Source organism: Piliocolobus tephrosceles, chromosome 9 (assembly GCF_002776525.5).
Source record: "Piliocolobus tephrosceles isolate RC106 chromosome 9, ASM277652v3, whole genome shotgun sequence".
NCBI classification, from domain to species: domain Eukaryota; kingdom Metazoa; phylum Chordata; class Mammalia; order Primates; family Cercopithecidae; genus Piliocolobus; species Piliocolobus tephrosceles.
Window position 1 is genome coordinate 119,576,303 of NC_045442.1, and position 18,119 is coordinate 119,594,421.

The 18,119-nt window shown below is 48.9% G+C and overlaps 1 protein-coding gene across 1 annotated transcript in view; it reads right to left on the reverse strand.

The window, feature by feature from the left end:
• Positions 1 to 1,499: 1,499 nt before the first annotated feature.
• Positions 1,500 to 18,119, reverse strand: part of PROSER2 (proline and serine rich 2) — a 47,809-nt gene continuing 31,189 nt past the window's right edge. Inside the window, exons 3-4 of the mRNA XM_023223256.2 lie at positions 5,243 to 5,495; positions 1,500 to 2,875 (exon numbers count right to left, since the gene is read on the reverse strand). Of these exons, the coding sequence (XP_023079024.2) occupies positions 1,959 to 2,875; positions 5,243 to 5,495 (1,170 nt within the window). The 3' untranslated portion in view covers positions 1,500 to 1,958. The remainder of the gene's footprint in view (positions 2,876 to 5,242; positions 5,496 to 18,119) is intronic.

Below are 18,119 nucleotides of genomic sequence, written 5' to 3' on the forward strand. Positions count from 1 at the left end.
CTGTTACTGAACACTGTATGGCATCTTGCTTTGTAAAGAGGAAACACAGCCCTTATAAATCCTTTAAACCAACCCAGCATTAACAGGAGTAAAATTTACAGTAACTACTTTTGAAAGTTGTAAAATTAAAGCACCTATTTAAATTAAGATCATCGACAATCTATTTATTTATTTTTTTTGAGACGGGGTCTCGCTCTGTCGCCCGGAGTGCAGTGGCATGATCTTGGCTCACTGCAAGCTCCGCCTCCCTGGTTCACGCCATTCTCCTGCCTCAGCCTCCCGAGTAGCTGGGACTTCAGGCACCCACCTAGTTTTTTGTATTTTTTCAGTAGAGACGGGGTTTCACTGTGTTAGCCAGGATGGTCTCGATCTCCTGACCTCGTGATCCGCCCGTCTCGGCCTCCCAAAGTGCTGGGATTACAGGCTTGAGCCACCGCACCCAGCCGCATCTATGAGGTTATTATTTATGAGAATAAGAGCTGGATGAGACTATTGCATTTCTAAGGAAAAAATTATAATCATGCACTTTATGTAATTTACAAGGCAAATGGAATACTATGAAAAATGCCCTCCACAGCGCATTTAAGTCTTAAGTAATACTCAATGGGAAAGAAACAGGCGCTGTTACGGTGCTGGCAGAGACATAAAAACACAAGGGTGTGACTGCTCAGGGCAGCCCGTCCTGTCTATTTTTAGAGGTCTAGGACTCCAGCCTTAAATAGTTTTGATAATAACGCTTGTGGCATAACTCAGCGTGTAAGACACAGTCTGGGAGGAAACCGGTTCTTTTCCTGCTAACCTCCGTCACTGGTTTTTCCCTATTAATTCTGAGGTCTTGCTTGTGGAACATGACAGTCGGGTGGATCTCGAAGAATCTTTTCCTTCCTTCTGTTGACCTCAGAACTTGCAAAACTAAAATTAGATGATAAAGGAGATTAGTTTTCTAAAAAGTTCCATCTTTAGTGAACAGTCTTGCTTACTTGGAAGCAGGGAATATTACTTTAATTGGGAACAGAGGAACATTTTGTTTAGGAAAAAGCACTTTGGGTTCCCCAAAATATCATGGAGACGTGCCCTTAACGCATTTCCATACCAGGAAGTAACAGTTTCTTGTATCATCAGTCAGGATGCTGAGGTGGCTGTGTCTGCCCAAGAATAGGAAGCGCTGGCATCCTGTAGTGACTTAGAAGGGTGTTCAGAAGTTTCTATTTAATAATGATGCATGTGGACACACAGGATACCTATGCATGTATATGTTGACACATATGTATCTAAAAACATATACACACAAACACAGGCTGGGGCAAACATGTCCCAGACCGCAGAGTCTGATAAGACTTGCTTTCTCAAAATTATCGTTCTATTTCACTCCCCAAACTCTAAAGGTTTCATTGCAGCTCTCAGTAAAAAACAAAACTGGGCAGACTACGTCAGGAAACAAAAAGTACCATGATGCCTCACCCTTCGAAAACAAAAGCAAATATATTAAGACATTACAAAATGTAACAAGCATTTTTAAAAATTATTTTCTTAGAAAAGGCGGGGAGAATCCTGAGTGGAAGGGATCTGAACTGACTTTCACGTCATGTACTTCGAGTAAAGAGTAGATGAGACTCAAGAATGATCAGACCAGTCCTGCTCCTCCCAACCCCCAAAAGACGGCATTTACACATCACGGAAACCCATGGGTCTAAGGTTCCTGGGTTCTCAGTTCTTGGGAAAAGGGAGACAAGCCCCCGGCCGGATTCCTTCAGGAAGAGTCCTCTGTTCCGGTGGCTGGAGCGGGTGGTGCGGGCTCAGCCCGGAGGCCCCAGCCTGGCACCTCCAGACTCTGATGCGCCGCAGAGGGCAGGGGGTCCCGTCACTTCCGTTTTAGGCCGAACAGCTCCTTCGTGCAGCGACTCTCACCCTCTCTTCAGGGTGGGGAGAAACAGGGTGGACCGGAGCCCGCGCGGCCCTCAGGAGCTCTCCCTGAGCAGCCCCAGCTTCCGCAGGGCCTCCCTGCGCGCCTCCTCCGAGGAGCCGCGGCCTGCGAACTGCACGGTGACGCCCTGCGGCCGGGGCAGGGAGTCTGCGAGGCGCCAGTCCGGGACACCGTCGGGCTGCCGGGGCCCGGGGAGGCTCTGGCGGGCCCGCGCGCTGGGCAGGGCCGGGCCGGGGCGGAAGCAGAGGGACTTCCCGGTGGGCGCGAAGGCGCTGGGTGCGCTCTTCAGGGCCTCGTGCGCACTCGGGAAGCCGTTGGCCAGCGCCGGGCCCCGCGGAGCCTGACCCGCTGCCCGGAGACTCTCAGCGGGCCCCGGCAGGCCCTGGCCACGTGCCACCTGCTCCGGGGAGGAGCCGCCCCCCGGGGCCCCCTCGCCCACATCCCCTGTGGCGGGGAAGGCGCCAGCGTGGCCGTGGATGGTGGCCAGCACCTGCGCCCTGCGCTCCTGCACGCTGACGGCCGCCCTGGACAGGGTCCTGCGGGGCTCCCGGGCCGCGCCGTTGGTGACGATGATGTTGCTGGGGAAGCGGGGGGCCTTGGGCTGCGCCGGGCGACTGGGCCCCGGGCCGGGGTCTCTGCTGCGGGGCCCCCAGGCGGCCGGTGTCCTCCACTCCTCGGGCCGGCCCTCCCTGGATGGGGAGGTGGGCGACAGGGCTTCGTTTCCCCCCAACCTCTCGGAAATCTTCTGCGCAATAACGAGGGGCGTGGGAACGGAGCGCAGGAGTCTGGGGTGCTCCGCTGGCGGGGAAGGGGCGCGCAGCTCCCTCCTGGGGGGGTCAGGGATGCTGGGCACGGGCGGTGGTGCAGGAAGGGTCTCAGGAGCTGGGGGGTCCGGAGGTGGAGGAGTCTCAGAATCTTGTTTCCTGTGCTCCTTCCCGGCAGGTGCAGGTCCTGGAAGACGAGGGAGGAGTCTGTGAGCCACCAGCCCACGTGAAAGTAAATGCATGAAGTTCCCCCTTGCTGAACTGAAAAGAGCTTCAACCTGGACCTGACACCAGCTTCCCCAGAGCTGCCTGTGAGTCAGCTCCTCTCTCCCTGTTCCCGGGACTAGGGAAGCAGAAGGTGGTATGTCATGCGCATGACCTCGCTCTGAGAAGGGACAAATCACGAGAGCCCTGCAAGTCAGACAGTCGGCACCTAGGAGACACCCCCTCCATGTGGGCTGCTGAGGCTCCAGCCCCTGAGGCGAGGACAGGACCCAAGTAGTGACCAACTCATCAGGGGAGTTTACAAAGGGGGAAGCTGAGGCTAGAAAGTGTGTGGCACACACTGACACCAGCAGGTCTTTCTGGATGAAGGACATGTAGTTGTGTCACTTTCCTCTACGACAGAGAACTTAGCAGGCCTGCCTCTGAGTCCTTACATAGCATGTATCAATCACAGATCACCTGGCACTGCCGTACTTACACACCTCCCAATACAACACTGGGCCGGGTGCAGTGGCTCATACCTGTAATCCTAGCACTTTGGGAGGCCGAGGCAGGTGCATCACTTGAGGCCAGAAGTTCAAGACCATCCTGGCCAATGTGGTGAAACCCTGTCTCTACTATAAATACAACAATTAGCGGGGCGTGGTAGTGTGTGCCTATAGTCCCAGCTACTCTGGGGGCTGAGGCAGGAGAATCACTTGAACCTGGGAGGTGGAGGCTGCAGTGAGCTGAGATGGCACCACTGAACTCTAGCCTGAGCAACACGGTGAGACTCTGTCTCAGGAAAAAAACAAAAAAACACCCTGAAATTCATAACTTGTTATGTTCATATCTTCAGAATCTCACAATGTATACTCTGTGGGCACTTACAATTGTTATGAATATGCCAGGTGAGGTGGCTCACACCTGTAATCCCAGCGATCTGGGAGTCTGAGGTGGGAGGATCACTTGAGCCCAAGAGTTCGAGACCAGCCTGGGCTGGATAGTGAGACCCCATCACTATAAAAAAAATTTAGCCAGGCATGGTGGCACACACCTGTAGTGCCAGCTACTTGGGAGGCTGAGGTGGGAGGATCATCTGAACCCAGGAGTTGGAGGGTGCGGAGAGCCAGGACTGTGCCATTGCACTCCAGCCTGGGTGACAGAGTGAGTTCCTGTCTCACAAAAACAAAAGAAAAATTGTTATGAAAATAAAATGTTAGAGAACCGATGGATAGGTGTAGCTGACTTTTCAAAGAGTGTTTTCAGTGGCATGACTATGTGATCTCACATTTTATACAGTAAAAATGTACAGTACATTACTGCTCTTCTCTGAAGAGATGGCTGCAAACCAAGCTTCATATTTACATGGAATCCATAACTGTAGTATATGAAGTTCTGAGTAATACATAGCCTTGCTTAAAAGACGTATGGGTACACATGTGCACACAATTTATTTCTAGTGGCTTAAGACAAACGACAGTATTTTACCCTTACCAGAGCAAAAATAATTTTTTCCTCATCCCTTCCAACGTTAACCTCTTGGCCACATTTGTTTCCAGTATCCTTTCCAATCAGGGAAAAAAAACTGGAAGATATTTTTCTCTGCCCATTTCCCTGCAGCTCAGGGATCCCCAACACCCCTGGTCCTGGTCTGTGGCCTGTTAGGAACTGGGGCGCACAGCAGGATGTGAGCAGTGAGCGAGCGAAGCTTCATTTGTATTTAGAGCCACTACCCATGGCTCGCATTACCAAGCTCCACCTCCTGCCACGTCAGCAGTGGTACTAGAATCTCTTTCTGTTTTTGAGACAGGGTCTTGCTCTGCCACCCAGGCTGGAGTGCAGTGGCACAGTCTCGGCTCACTGCAACCTCTGCTTCCTGGTTCAAGCAATTCTCGTGCCTCAGCCTCCAGACCAGCTGGGACTACAGGCGGGCGCCACCACGCCCAGTGGACTTTTCTGTTTTTAGTAGAGATGAGGTTTCACCATGTTGGCCAGGCTGGTCTTGAATTCCTGGCCTCAAGTGATCCCCGGTGCCCAGCCTGTAAAATAGACTAATTACCTGGAAGCCATTTCCAGTTTTCCTTCTTTCTGTGCGTGTGTATGCATTGTGTATTAAAAAAAAGTAAACTCCGCTTATGTGCCCAGTTCATTCCATTCTTTATTCTAGTCCTTCTGGCATTTCCCTTTGCTGGACAACGAAACTGCCGAGGATTCTTTTCCCCTATAAGAATCTGGTAAGACTCAACAGCTTCTACTGGCAAGCACAAGGGAACACAAAAGAAGTATCTCTGGGTCTCACAGACACCAGCAAACCATGTTCCAGGGCTGGCCTGTGCTTCCCCCTCACCTGCTGCCTGCGTCTCCTCTGGGAGGCCCTTGGCTTCCCCGGCGCCAGGTGCTGGCTGCACTAAGTCGATGACATCTTCGGGCTCGGAGGGACTGGAGGTGCTCTCCTCCAGAGATGGGGAGCAGAGGCAGCACACTCCCCCATCACACAGCACTGGCTCCTCAAAGTCCTCGTCCAGGGAGTCAATTGTCTCCTCAAAAAACAGGAGGACGTCCTTTTCCTCGTGGGTGAGGTACTTCAGGCTCTCATCATCCTAGAGTACAGGTTTGGGGATTGGGAACAGAAGAGAGAAAACAAACAGTGGCTTCACTGAAGAGACAAAAGCCGAAGCAAAGTTGGGATCGGTCCGCAGCCCAGGGTGGAACTCACTGTGTCCTGAGAATGCCCTGCCATGCGGGGTGCCCCTGCCACACAGTGCCCGCGTGTGCCTCTCCATCGCCCAGACGGAAGAGAACGCGCTCCGAAAGGCAGAGCAAATAACAACGCCTCAAAGCTGTTAGAACGGGCCCTCGCCTTGCGGTTCCTAGCAAGTCAATGACAAAAAGCAGCCGTTCGGGGCACACTGGAGAGCTGCTGTCTGCCTACTGCTATCCCACACGCTTGCTTTTCCATAACACGGGAAACCTCTGCTTAAACATGGTGGACTGAACTCGCATATTTATCTCCGTTCTCACCAGAAACCTTACTAAAACAGAGGGATTTTTAAAGGCACAAATCACAACGACAAAATAACAGGAAGAGAGACAGATGGTGGAGCCCGCGTCATCTTTGGGGAATCTGAAGAATTCAAGAGCCAAAAGCAGAGCAGGTGGAGGGCAGGACAGGTGGAAACTGAGAAGGCCCAGGAAAGCCAGTGAGCCTGCTGTGTCCCACAGAACTGCCCAGAAGCTCGGGTCCTGGAGGTGCTGAGCAGCTCTGGAAGTGTGGGCAAGGTGATGGTGAAGACAGCCCAACTGTTTGAGAGTCTCTTTCAGAAGCAGCGAGCTCATCCTGGCACAAAACTAGCCACTTACTCTCGAAAAAGGTGACAGAGGAACCCTGAAGTGGGGCCATGGAGCAAAGCTGACGGTGCAACGCCGTGTTAACAGTGTGGGCCATGGGTGCAGCCAGGCGACCACCCTCCAGACGGAGGACTGTGCACAGCATCTCTGGGGAACCTGAGGAATCCAAGAGCCAAAAAAGGCTGATCCCAAGGGTTCCCTAGCAAGGTCAATCCACAGGTAAAGACTACAGTCAACGAATCCCCGTGTAGAAAACTGTGCAGCAGTTTCTGACTGTCCTACTCTGGAGTATGTGCAGATATCTAATAACCACCGAGCATCTGAGGAAAACTGTGACCGTGAAAGAGCTATCAAAACCAAAGGACAAAAAAGCAACTTACAGGAAACGAACTATGTGGAGGGATGGAAAACTTCAAAAAGGCTATCGTCATCAGTTGTCAGGTAAGAGGGGATACTGATTCCATACACAGCATGATGTTTTCTTTACAGGACAAAAGAAGACTGTTAGAAATTAAAAAAAATACTAACAGCAGAGAAAAATGAAAAACTAAATAAAAGCCTAAAAGATAAAGTTGTGAAATCAGAAAACTACGAAAAGAAAGGGTAAGAAAATCAACGGATAGATCTGGGAGGGCCACTATGTGAATAATGAGAATTCCAGAAAGAGAAATCAGAGAAAATAAGAGGAAGAAATTATAAAATAAACAAAACAATTCAGGGAAATGCCCCTAAACAGGAGCACACGAGTTTCCAAATTGAAAGGGGTCCTTAGTGTACAAACTAACGAATAAAATCAAACAGACCCACGCTGAGGTATGCATCATTGTGACATTTCAGAATATTGAAAGCCAAGAAAAGATCTGGAAAGCTTCCCAGAGTGAAAAAGCAGGTCACATACAGAAGATCAGAAATCAGAGGCCAGGTGCGGTGGCTCACACCTGTAATCCCCGTACTGTGGGATGCTGAGGTGGGTGGATCACTCGAGCTCAGGAGTTCAAGACCAGGCTGGCCAACATGGTGAAACCCGGTCTCTACTAAAAATACAAAAATTAGCTGGGCATGGTGGCATGCACCCGTAATCCCAGCGACTCAGGAGGCTGAGGCGGGAGAATCACTAGAACCTGGGAGGCAGAGGTTGCAGGGAGCCAAGATCGCACCACTGCACTCCAGCCTGAGTGACAGAGCAAGACTCTGTCTCAAAAAAAAGAAAAAAAAAAAAATCAGAAATCAGAATTTGATAACTCCCTGTGTAAGTTATGTAAGAGAATATCCTTGTTTTTAAAATGTACTTCAGTATTGAGGGGAGCATTATGTAGCAACTACATTCAAATGGTTCAGAAAAAATGTGTGTGTATGTGGAAAGAGCGCATGTTAAAATGTGGAAAAAATTTAAAAATTGGTGAATCTAATTAAACGGTATGTGGGAGTTCTCTGCACTATTCTCACAACTTCATTAAGTTTGAAATAACTTCCAAACAATTTAAACAAACAAAAGATCAGGAAACAGAAAACTGCAACAGACTTCTCAGCAGCAACACCAGAAGCTGGGAGACAATGAGGGCTAAAAACCCAGCTAAATTCTCAACTAGAATCCTATACATAATTGTATTATTAATTAGAACTATGGAAGAATAAAGGTGTTTTTAAGACACACACAGTCAGGCCGGGCACGGTGGCTCACGCCTGTAATCCCAGCACTTTGGGAGGCCGAGGCAGGTGGATCATGAGGTCAGGAGATTGAAACCATCCTGGCTAACATGGTGAAACCTTGTCTCTACTACAAATACAAAAAAAATTAGCCGGCCGAGGTGGCGGCGCCTGTAGTCCCAGCTACTCGGGAGGCTGAGGCAGGAGAATGGGGTGAACCCGGGAGGCAGAGCTTGCAGTGAGATTGCGCCACTGCACTCCAGCCTGGGTGGCAGAGCGAGACCCCATCTCAAAAAGAAAAAGAAAAAAAAAAAAACACATGCAAGGTCTATAATCAGATCTCCCATGCCAGCCTTTCTGAGGAAGACACTGCAGGGTAGTCAGGAAGGGTAGCTGCTCCTCTCAACACAGAGTAAACCCAGACAGAAGTCACAGAGCCAGCTAACAGGAGCATCCACATGAGAAAGCCGCAGGGAATCCCAGAATAATGGGGGCTCCCTGGGAAGCCACCTGTGCACTCAGCGAGTAGTCCAGTTCACAGCAAGCCTGAGGGCAACACAGGAAACCACCCAAGCAAAGAAAACTGAAACCACGATCAACCACAGAAAAACTCATGTGAGAGAAAGCATTATCATCTATGTACAGCAATATACACACCTATACCATAACCGAGTTGTCTCAGATTGAAATTATGCATACTTAATACACACGGGAAAGAAAACTGAAAGGATATACAGCAATATGTCAATAGTGGAGTTAAATAACAAATAGGTAGAGTTAAGAGTTGTTGCCTCCCGTGAGTATGAAACGGAGGTGGTACATGTGGACTGATGCTTTTATAAACCTTAGAGACTATTTGACTCTATAATACTATGAGCGTGGACTCTGCTTCTGCTGTGTTTTTTGTTTTGTTTTGTTTTTGTAGGTGGATGGTTTCACTCCTGTTGCCAGGCTGTTGAGTGCAGTGGCGCGATCTTGACTCACTGCAACCTCTGCCCCCAGGGCTCAAGCGATTCTCCTGCCTCAGCCTCCTGAGTAGCCGGGACTACAGGTGCACGTCTGTCTGTGCCCTACTAATGTATTTTTTTGTCTTATCAAAAATGATTAAGAGCTGATCTATGTGGTGTAGACTGATGCTTACTGTGATCTGCGAGATACTCAAATGCCCACCTACCCAAAGCATCTAACTCCCAGGCCCATACAGAGCCTGTGGTCCATACAATTTCAGAGGCTGTAGTTGAAGGCATAGTATACTGTTGTTTTGGGGATGAAAACACAAGAACACATGCAAATTTCTCAAGCTAGCCTAGTCTTATTAGCTTAATCCTGAGAGAAGGATGGCTCAGGAAAAGGAGAGATACCTAGGCACGGCAGGCAGGCAGAACACTGCTAGGGAGGATAAGCAATGCGCACCTGTTGGATATAAACCTACGCACAATCGCTGGGTCTGAAGACGTGTGTCTGCCTGGGTGGGCGGACACAGCTTTCCGAAGTGGTTGTACTGACTGACACTTGCTTTCAGCAGGGCTGGTTGCTCCAGCGCCCCAAAGGAGAGAAATGCAGTCATATTTCACTGTGATTTTCAATGTCATTTCCATGAAGACTAATGATGTTGAATTTTTTTTTCTCCATAATACAGGTGAGTACTCCTCCTCTAAAATGCTTGGGATAAGAAGTGTTCTGGATTTTTTCACATTTTGAAATATTTGCATATACATAATGAAATATTTATGTTTCACATATGCCTTTTGTTGATTTTTTGGAGACCACGTTTTGCTCTGTTGCCCGGGCTACAGTGCAGTGGCATGGTCATGGCTCACTGCAGCCTCGGTCTCCCCAGCTCAACTGATCCTCCCACCTCAGCCTCCCCAGTAGCTGGAACTACAGGCAAACACTGCTATGCCCAGCTAATACATATATATTTTTTGTAGAGACAAAGTCTCGCACTATTGCCCAGGCTGGTCTTGAACTCCTGGGCTCAGGCGATCCTCTGGTCTCAGCTTCCCAAAGTGGTGTTATTGTAGGCATAAGCCACTGTGCCCAGTCTATAATAAGTCTTGATATCTGGCAAAGTCCTCCAGTTTTGTTGGAGTTCTTAAAGTCTTCCTTCTTTAAGTCTGTTCAGCTTTCTTAGTCCTTTTTTATTTCCCTATAAATTTTAGTATCAGCTTGTCAGTTTCCATATTCACATAAACACACACATACCCCTGTTATGACTTTAATTGGGATTTGCATAGAAGTTTCTCAAATTGGAGAGAACTGATGTCTTTGCAGTCTTTTCTTGATCCATGAATATGGCACATGGCTTCATTTATTTAGATGTGTGGTTCTCAGCGTGTGGTCTTTGGACCAGCAGCAGCATCTGTGAACTTGTCAGAAACATTCTTGGGTCCAATCCCAGACCTGCTGCATTAGGAACCCTCAGGCACTGGGCCTGTCAGTCTGTGTTGGACGCAGCCTCCTGGGAGTCTGATGCGCTGACGTTTCAGATGCACAGATCTGGCCCTTTAATTTCTCTCAATGATTTCTCATAGTTTCCAGCGTGGACATCTTGCACGTTTTCTGCCCTGTGTCTTCCTAGGTATTTGCTGTGGCTCCGCCTACCCTTCACAGTTAACTTTCCACCATTCTCTCCTTTATATTCCTCGGGAGGCATGGCCAACTCTTTGGTAAAGGGTCAGGTAATAAATATTCTGGGCTGTGCAGGCTTTAGGGTAGCAACTACTCAACTCTACCAAGGTAAGGAATGAGCCTCGCTTTTGTTACATTGAACTTTATTTATAAAAGCAAGGAGTGGGGGCAGCTATGGGCCACAGGCTATGGTTTGTCGCTTCTTGCTCCCTGCTCAGGTCCATCACTGGCTCTTCCTAGGTCAGCTTCTAAGGCAGGGACGCCCATCTGTGCACGGCTGCATCTCACCTACTTTCACGGCTGGATTTCAAACCTCAGCGCACCCCCACGGCATCCCCTGAATCACAGCCACACACACGCACCTGCTAAGCACACAATCCAATATGACAGTATAAATCATGCTCCTGCTGTCTACAGCTTACCACCCAACGAGGGCTTCAGGTAAGAACATCAGCAACTGCCCTAGAGTGCGGAACTCCTATGACAAGGTAAGCCTGGGGTGTGATGGAAACACAGCGTGCATGGTTACCAAGCCACACTTCCGGGGAAAGGGGTCTGTGGAGGAAAAACTTCAGAGAGGAAATGACACGTCAGTCAATAACCTGGAAGAACTGGATGACAGTTAAGCAAGAAGGAACAAGGCACAGTCATCCACGCAGCATTTTGGAAAGATCATGTTGGTTATAGTGCAGAAAATACTGAATATGGGAAAGAATTTATTATTTTTTTAGGAGTCTCGCTCTGTTGCCCAGGCTGGAGTACAGTGGCATGATCTCAGTTCACTGCAGCCTCTGCCTCCCAGGTTCAAGCAGTTCTCCTGCCTCAGCCTCTGGGGTAGCTTTTTGTTGATTTTTTGGAGACCACGTTTTGCTCTGTTGCCCGGGCTACAGTGCAGTGGCATGGTCATGGCTCACTACAGCCTCGGTCTCCCCAGCTCAACTGATCCTCCCACCTCAGTAGCTGGAACTACAGTAGCTGGAACTACAGGCAAACACTGCCATGCCCAGCTAATACATATATATTTTTTGTACTACAGGTACACGCCACCATGCCCGGCTAATTTTTGTATTTTTAGTAGAGATGGGATTTTGCCATGTTGGCCAGCCTGGTCTCGAACTCCTGACCTCAAGTGATTCACCCACCTTGGCCTCCCAAAGTGCTGGGATTATAAGCATGAGCCACTGTGCCTGGCCTCAACCCAGCCGCATACTTGCTTTTGGTTTTGTTCTGTTGTTTCCCATCACACACTAACACGCATCAGTGGACCCTTGCTTGGTTCCCCACGCAGGCCTCATACATTTCATCCCGGAGTTCCTCCGCTCACAGTCTCACCTCAGGGTTCTTTCTGCCTCTGCTTATTATTTGTATAAAACGAGACAAAAATCCATTTTCTTTTTTTTTTTTTTTTTGCGACGGAGTCTCACTCTGTCCCCCAGGCTGGAGTGCAGTGGCATGATCTTGGCTCACTGCAATCTCCACCTCCCGGGTTTGAGCAATTCTCTGCCTCAGGATCCCAAGTAGCTGGGATTACAGGCGTCCGCCACCACACCTGGCTAATTTTTGTATTTTTAGTAGAGGTGGGGTTTCACCATGTTGGCCAGGCTGGTCTCGAACTCCTGACCTTGTGATCCACCCACCTTGCCCTCCCAAAGTGCTGGGATTACAGGTGTGAGCCACCGCGCCCGGCCCAAAAATCCATTTTCACCGAGCCAGTTGGTGAGCAGCTTCCCAGGTCCTGGGAGGCTGAGATTCTCACATCCTCAACCTACCCGAGCCCCTCTAGGGTGAGGGCTGGAGTGAGGGCTGGGCACCTGGCGTGTATCCCAAGCACCTTCTCTGTGGTCAGCCTGGCCTGGTGCCCTGAGTCCTGAGGCAGAGCCAGCCATGCTGTGGGCTCCGTCTGCTGCCTAATCCTGGGGGACACAAAGCTCCCTCCACGGTGAACCCGGATCTGCCTTCCCTGGGAGGGGAGGAGAGGAGAGGCAGAAGCAGACCGAGCTGGTGGGGAAGGGATCAGGGCCTCAGGGTCAGAAAAGAGGCTCGTGGCCCTTGGCAGGGAGATGCCTGGAAGAAAGAGATGGCCTGGGGGAGCAGGTCACAGCCGCGAGTGCCGGGGCAGGGATGGGCGGTGACTGCAAATGGGTGAGGATTTCTTTTCAGGAGGTGAAAACATTCTAAAATTGACTGTGCTGATGTTAATACACTATATGCCATTGAATATATACTTTAAATGGGTGAACTGTATGCTATGTGACTTGTATCCCGATAAAGCTGTTATAGTAAAAAATCCCAAAGCACAAGGCATCGCCTGGTGGTCTGCGGAGGTGGCAGAGAGCTGCAGCCCGCAGTGAAGGCTCCGGCAGGACTGGGTGCTGCTGGAAGAGGCGTTTCCTAATGACTCAGGTCCCTAAGAACTACATAGATAGGAAATGAGGAAAAGCAAAAATAGCCGCTTTCTTGGGCAAGAGTGAGTTGGAGAAAGCCTAAGTTTGTCCCTATTAGTTGGAAAGGTAGAAGAAGGCTGAGAGCAGAAAAGAAAATTCCCTTCTCAAAAAAAAAAAATTTTTTTTTTTTGAGACATAGTCTCACTATGTAGCCCAGGTTGGAGTGCAGTGGTGTGATCTTGGCTCACTGCAACCTCCGCCTCCTGGTTCATGCGATTCTCCTACCTCAGCCTCCCAAGTCGCTGGGATTACAGGTTGCACCACCACACTCGGCGTTTTTTTTTATTTTTTATTTTTTTGGTATTTTTAGCAGAGATGGGGTTTCACCGTGTTGGCCAAGCTGGTTTCAAGCTCCTGACCTCAGATGGTCCGCCCGCCTCAGCCTCCCAGAGTACTGGGATTACAGGCATGAGCCACCATGCTTGGCCCAAACAATGTTTTTAATGTACTGGTCTGGGCTGTGGAGTAAATGGCAGTTCTTTAAGGCTACAAATCTTCAGATGTTAAAAGAACAGGCTAGAAAATCATCCCTCACATTTTTTTTTTGAGACGGAGTCTCACTCTGTTGCCCAGGCTGGAGCGCAGTGGTGCAATCTTGGCTCACTCCAACCTCCACTTCCCGGGTTCAAGCGATTCTCCTGCCTCAGCTTCCTGAGTAGCTGAGACTATAGGCGCCTGCCAACATTCCCGGCTAACTTTTTTTAGTAGAGATGGCGTTTCACCACATTGGCCAGGCTGGTCTTGAACTCCTGAACTTGTGATCTGCCTGCCTCGGCCTCCCAAAGTGCTGGGATTAATAGGCGTGAGCCACCGCGCCCGGCCCATTCCTCACATATTCTATCCTACCATGCTGACTTCAAGAAATGACAAGTCTCTGAAGGAAATATTGCTTTGCTTCGAGAATGTGAACAATGTATTTTTACCCTAATATGTATGTTATGATTTTGAAGAGATAATTTCTAGCACATTCAAACCAGAAAATTCAAAATGCGGAACATACTAAGGTAATTATAATGCACCAGAACAAGCCCCCACGAAGAGAACAAAGTCCCAGTCTAGCTGATCTCTGTTGACTCCTGCACAGAGATAACAGAAAAAAGGTCTATCCAAGCTCCATTCAACCTCTGAGGGCAGCAGCCCAATAAAAAGCTAGATGATAACTTTTAAAAAAACTGCTAGCAACAGGTCCAAAAGTCAACAATCCTAGCTATTCCTATGCCAGCTCAGATTTGGGACAGGAGTTTTGTTTTTAGAGAAACGGTAGAATAAAATCTTTGGTTGGTTGAACAAAAATGCTGAGAAGGCTTAAAATACGTGTACTGAAGTAATTTCTACCTAAAAAACAGCTGAATTGGCCGGGCGTGGTGGCGCATGCCTGTAATCCCAGCACTTTGAGAGGCCAAATTACTTGAGGCCAAGAGTTTGAGACCAGCCTGGCCAACATGGCGAAACCCCGTTTCTACTAAAAATACAAAAATATTAGCCAGGCATGATGGCATGCACCTGTGATCCCAGCTACTCCGGAGTCTGGGGCAGGATAACTGCTGGAACCCAGGAGGCAGAGGTTGCACTGAGCTGAGATTGTACCATTGCACTCTAGCTCTGGGTAACAAAGCAAGACTCTGTCCTAGGGGAAGAAAAAATTGCCGGGCGCAGGGCTCACGCCTGTAATCCCAGCACTCTGGGAGGCCGAGGCAGGTGGATCACCTGAGGTCAGGAGTTTGAGACCAGCCTCAACATGGAGAAACCCCGTCTCTACTAAAAATACAAAATTAGCCGGGCATGGTGGTGCATGCCTGTAATCTCAGCTACTCGGGAGGCTGAGGCAGGAGAACTGCTTTGAACCTGGGAGGCGGAGGTTGCAGTGAGCACCACTGCACTCCAGCCTAGGCAACAAGAGCGAAACTCCATCTAAAAAGAAAAAAAGAAAAATTTGGTTTAACTGCAGACTAAGACAATTGTGGCGACGCTTTGTGAGGGATTAAAAAAAGTGAAGCAGCAGAACTCATCTCGAGTCTAGACCAAAAAAAAAAAAAACGATAAAAAAGCTGCTGATGGCTAAGAAAATGTCTGGAGATGAGCCAGGCGTCTCTGAACCCCCCATGTCCTCGGTCAGCAGTCTGGGCTAGCTGGTACTAGGGTATTGGGCAGACTGTGATCTGATGTCTTCTTATAAACCCTACAGTTGGCTCTGACACTCGAGCAATACTTTATTGATTTAATAATCCAGCCTGATGAGAGACCCCCTCGGAGGTGAAACAGAATAGGGACAGAGAGAAGAAAATGCAGGCAGCTGCCTCCTGCGCGGCTTTGAGTGCTGCGCCCGCTTCGGCAACCTCGGAAGAGAGACTGGAAGTGCAGGTGGAGCGTCCCACGGTTTTGGGACAAAGGTTTTATTGTGTGTGGGTTTTTTTTTGTTTTTTTGTTTTTTTTTTTAGATGGAGTCTCCCTCTGTCGCCCAGGCTGGTGTACAGTGGTGCGATCTTGGCTCACTGCAACTTCCGCCTCCCGGGTTCAAGTGATTTTCCTGCCTCAGCCTCTGGAGCAGCTGGGATTATAGGCACGCGTCACCATGCCTGGCTAATTTTTGTATTTTTCGTAGAGACAGGGTTTTACCAAGTTGGCCAGGCTGGTCTCCAAATCCTGACCTCAGGTGATCCACCCACCTTAGCCTCCCAAAGTGCTGGGATGACAGGCGTGAGCCACCACACCTGGCCAATTATGGTTATTTCTAGCTAGACCCTGTTGTCATGTTTCAAGATGGCTCACTTAAACCTGTACTTCTGGCAGGAAAGAGACACAAATCCATGAAGAATGAGATGCATGTCCAGCTCTGACTATAAAACCAAAGAATAATGGCTTCAAAAGGTGACAGCTGGGCTCCTGGGCCACCTTACATGTCTTTAAACTGGTAATACAGATCTTGCTCTCCTCTCTCTCATAGAGAGATCTTGACTGAGACAGATACACCCCAAGTGTGCGGCAGTTGAGGCGCTCTGAGAGCCTCATGAGCTTGGGTCCTCCATGGCTGCCTCGCCACTATATTGTGAGTTCCTGAAAGGGGGCGAACTGAGTCTTATCCCATCACCTCTCAGTTCTTATATGCAGCAGGCATTTATGACACGTTGACTGAATTGGCCTTTTAGAAAAGCTACTGAGTTATGTTTTAAAGCAGTTGTTTGACCAGGATCATTTGGATTCCAGCTGGGTGAGACGGCAGGATGAAAGGGCGGGATTATCGCTGACCGGGCGGCTTCTCCCTCCTGTGCTCCTCTGGTTTAGTGTCCCCTCCTGAAGTCACAGAGCAAACAGCACACTGGATTTCTAGTGCACTCCTCAGACTTTGCTCCAGCCCGGCCATCTGGGAAGTCCCCTAGTGTTTGCCGCGCCTTCTTAGCCCATGAGCCATTTGTGGGGCCAAAGGTGTCAAGTGCTGTGGAGGAACAGGGTGGCTCAGAAGCTGCCGGCAGATGCCTGGTCACAGACTGCTGTGTGACTTCAGCGCCACAGCACTTGTGGGTGTAGGGAGAGGGGGATTCAAGACAGTTCATCAAATATTAAATCCTAAAAACTCGCTCATAAATTTGGATCATTGTTTTTGCCCAAGCCAGAGGTAAAAACGAGTAAGAGGCAGACTTGGGATCCCCAGCCACCCTCACAAAAGCAACCATGGTGTTGGAGCTCCGCTCCTTGGGAATGGTGCCAATGGAGAGCTCTCCGCCCTTTCCGAGCAGCCAAATCCTATTTTCTTCTAGAGGAAGCTTCGGGATTGTGTGAAGGCAGACCCGACTTCAGGACCTCATTCAGAGCGAGAGCCTGGGAACACTGGTGTGAGGCAGCACCGTGCCCTCGCCGTGCACCCAGGGGGTTTTGTGAGATGAGGTGAGCCCTGGAGACACTGGCCTTAGAGGGTGACGCTGGTAACCAAACACCCAGGGCCGCCTACAGGAGCCATGGAGAGGAGAGCTGCCACATACGGACGTCTCCAGCCCTTCTCAGGCCTTTTATTTTGTGCCTGCATCACCTCTCCAGGTAGGAATCTCCACAAGCATGCTCCCGACGTTGTTAGGAAGCACCGCCTTGCACACACATCAAAGACACCCTCTTACGTTTCAAAGGAAAAGACAGAATTCAAGGGACACATTCGTAGCCACATATTGTAGGATTTGGACAACTAATTCTAGTTCTACCTATACCTTTCATTAACAAAAGTTCACAGGCAGGATTCTTCACCAAAAAAATGCACGCACACAACCAGCCTCTTGAGAAATGAGGACTTCATGTTCACTGCCCTCTTACAGCAGCCTCGGTCGTAACTGTGGCATACGGATAGCCTCCACAATCCTATTTAAGTGGCTATTTTAACTCTAAAAAATATTCGAGATCATCTTCTAGAATTTCTTTGTTTTGTGTAGAAATAGGGGTCTTGCTATGTTGCCCAGGCTGGCCTTCAACTCCTGGGCTGAAGAGATCCTCCTGCCTCAGGCCTCCCAAGTAGCTAGGACTACAGTTGTACATCACCAAACCTGGATGCGTTTTAAATTTTTAACTTGCACTGTCTCAGGAGAAAAGTTTCTAATAAGCAAAGATCTGTTATATACCAGGTGACACTCCAACTAGCACTGAAAACTTCAGGGTACTCTCAATTCAAATCAGGCGTTCATCTTTTATCTTCTTTTAAGAATAACGTTTGCTTAAAAAAAAAAAAACCTCTATAAATGAGAACGAGGTTTTCTTTCTTTCTTTCTTAAGAAACCCACGGACTAACTAGGTTATGTTTTACTTAAAGAGCCCTTTAAGAGGTGCATTTACATGTCGTACAGCCTAGAGGCCTAAAAACGCTGTTGACTGACTAATCTTTCATGACCTTGGAAATTAAAGGACACCGCTTAATTAAGAAACCGCTATGGTTGATTTTTGTTTTAAAGAGAAAAGTCACATTAGAAAAAAAGACCCGATGAGTTAGAATAAAACTTATAGCTCCTCTTAGAATTTACACTTCCAAAAAAGTGGAGTATGACATTTAAAGACGCTGTGATGCTGTGATAGGGACTGGCTGCTAAGTGCGGCTCTGTGAAAAGTGTCATGTGACTGTTTAAAAAACTTTAGTAGGAAAAACACAAAAATTAGTTGGGGATGGTGGCACATGCCTGT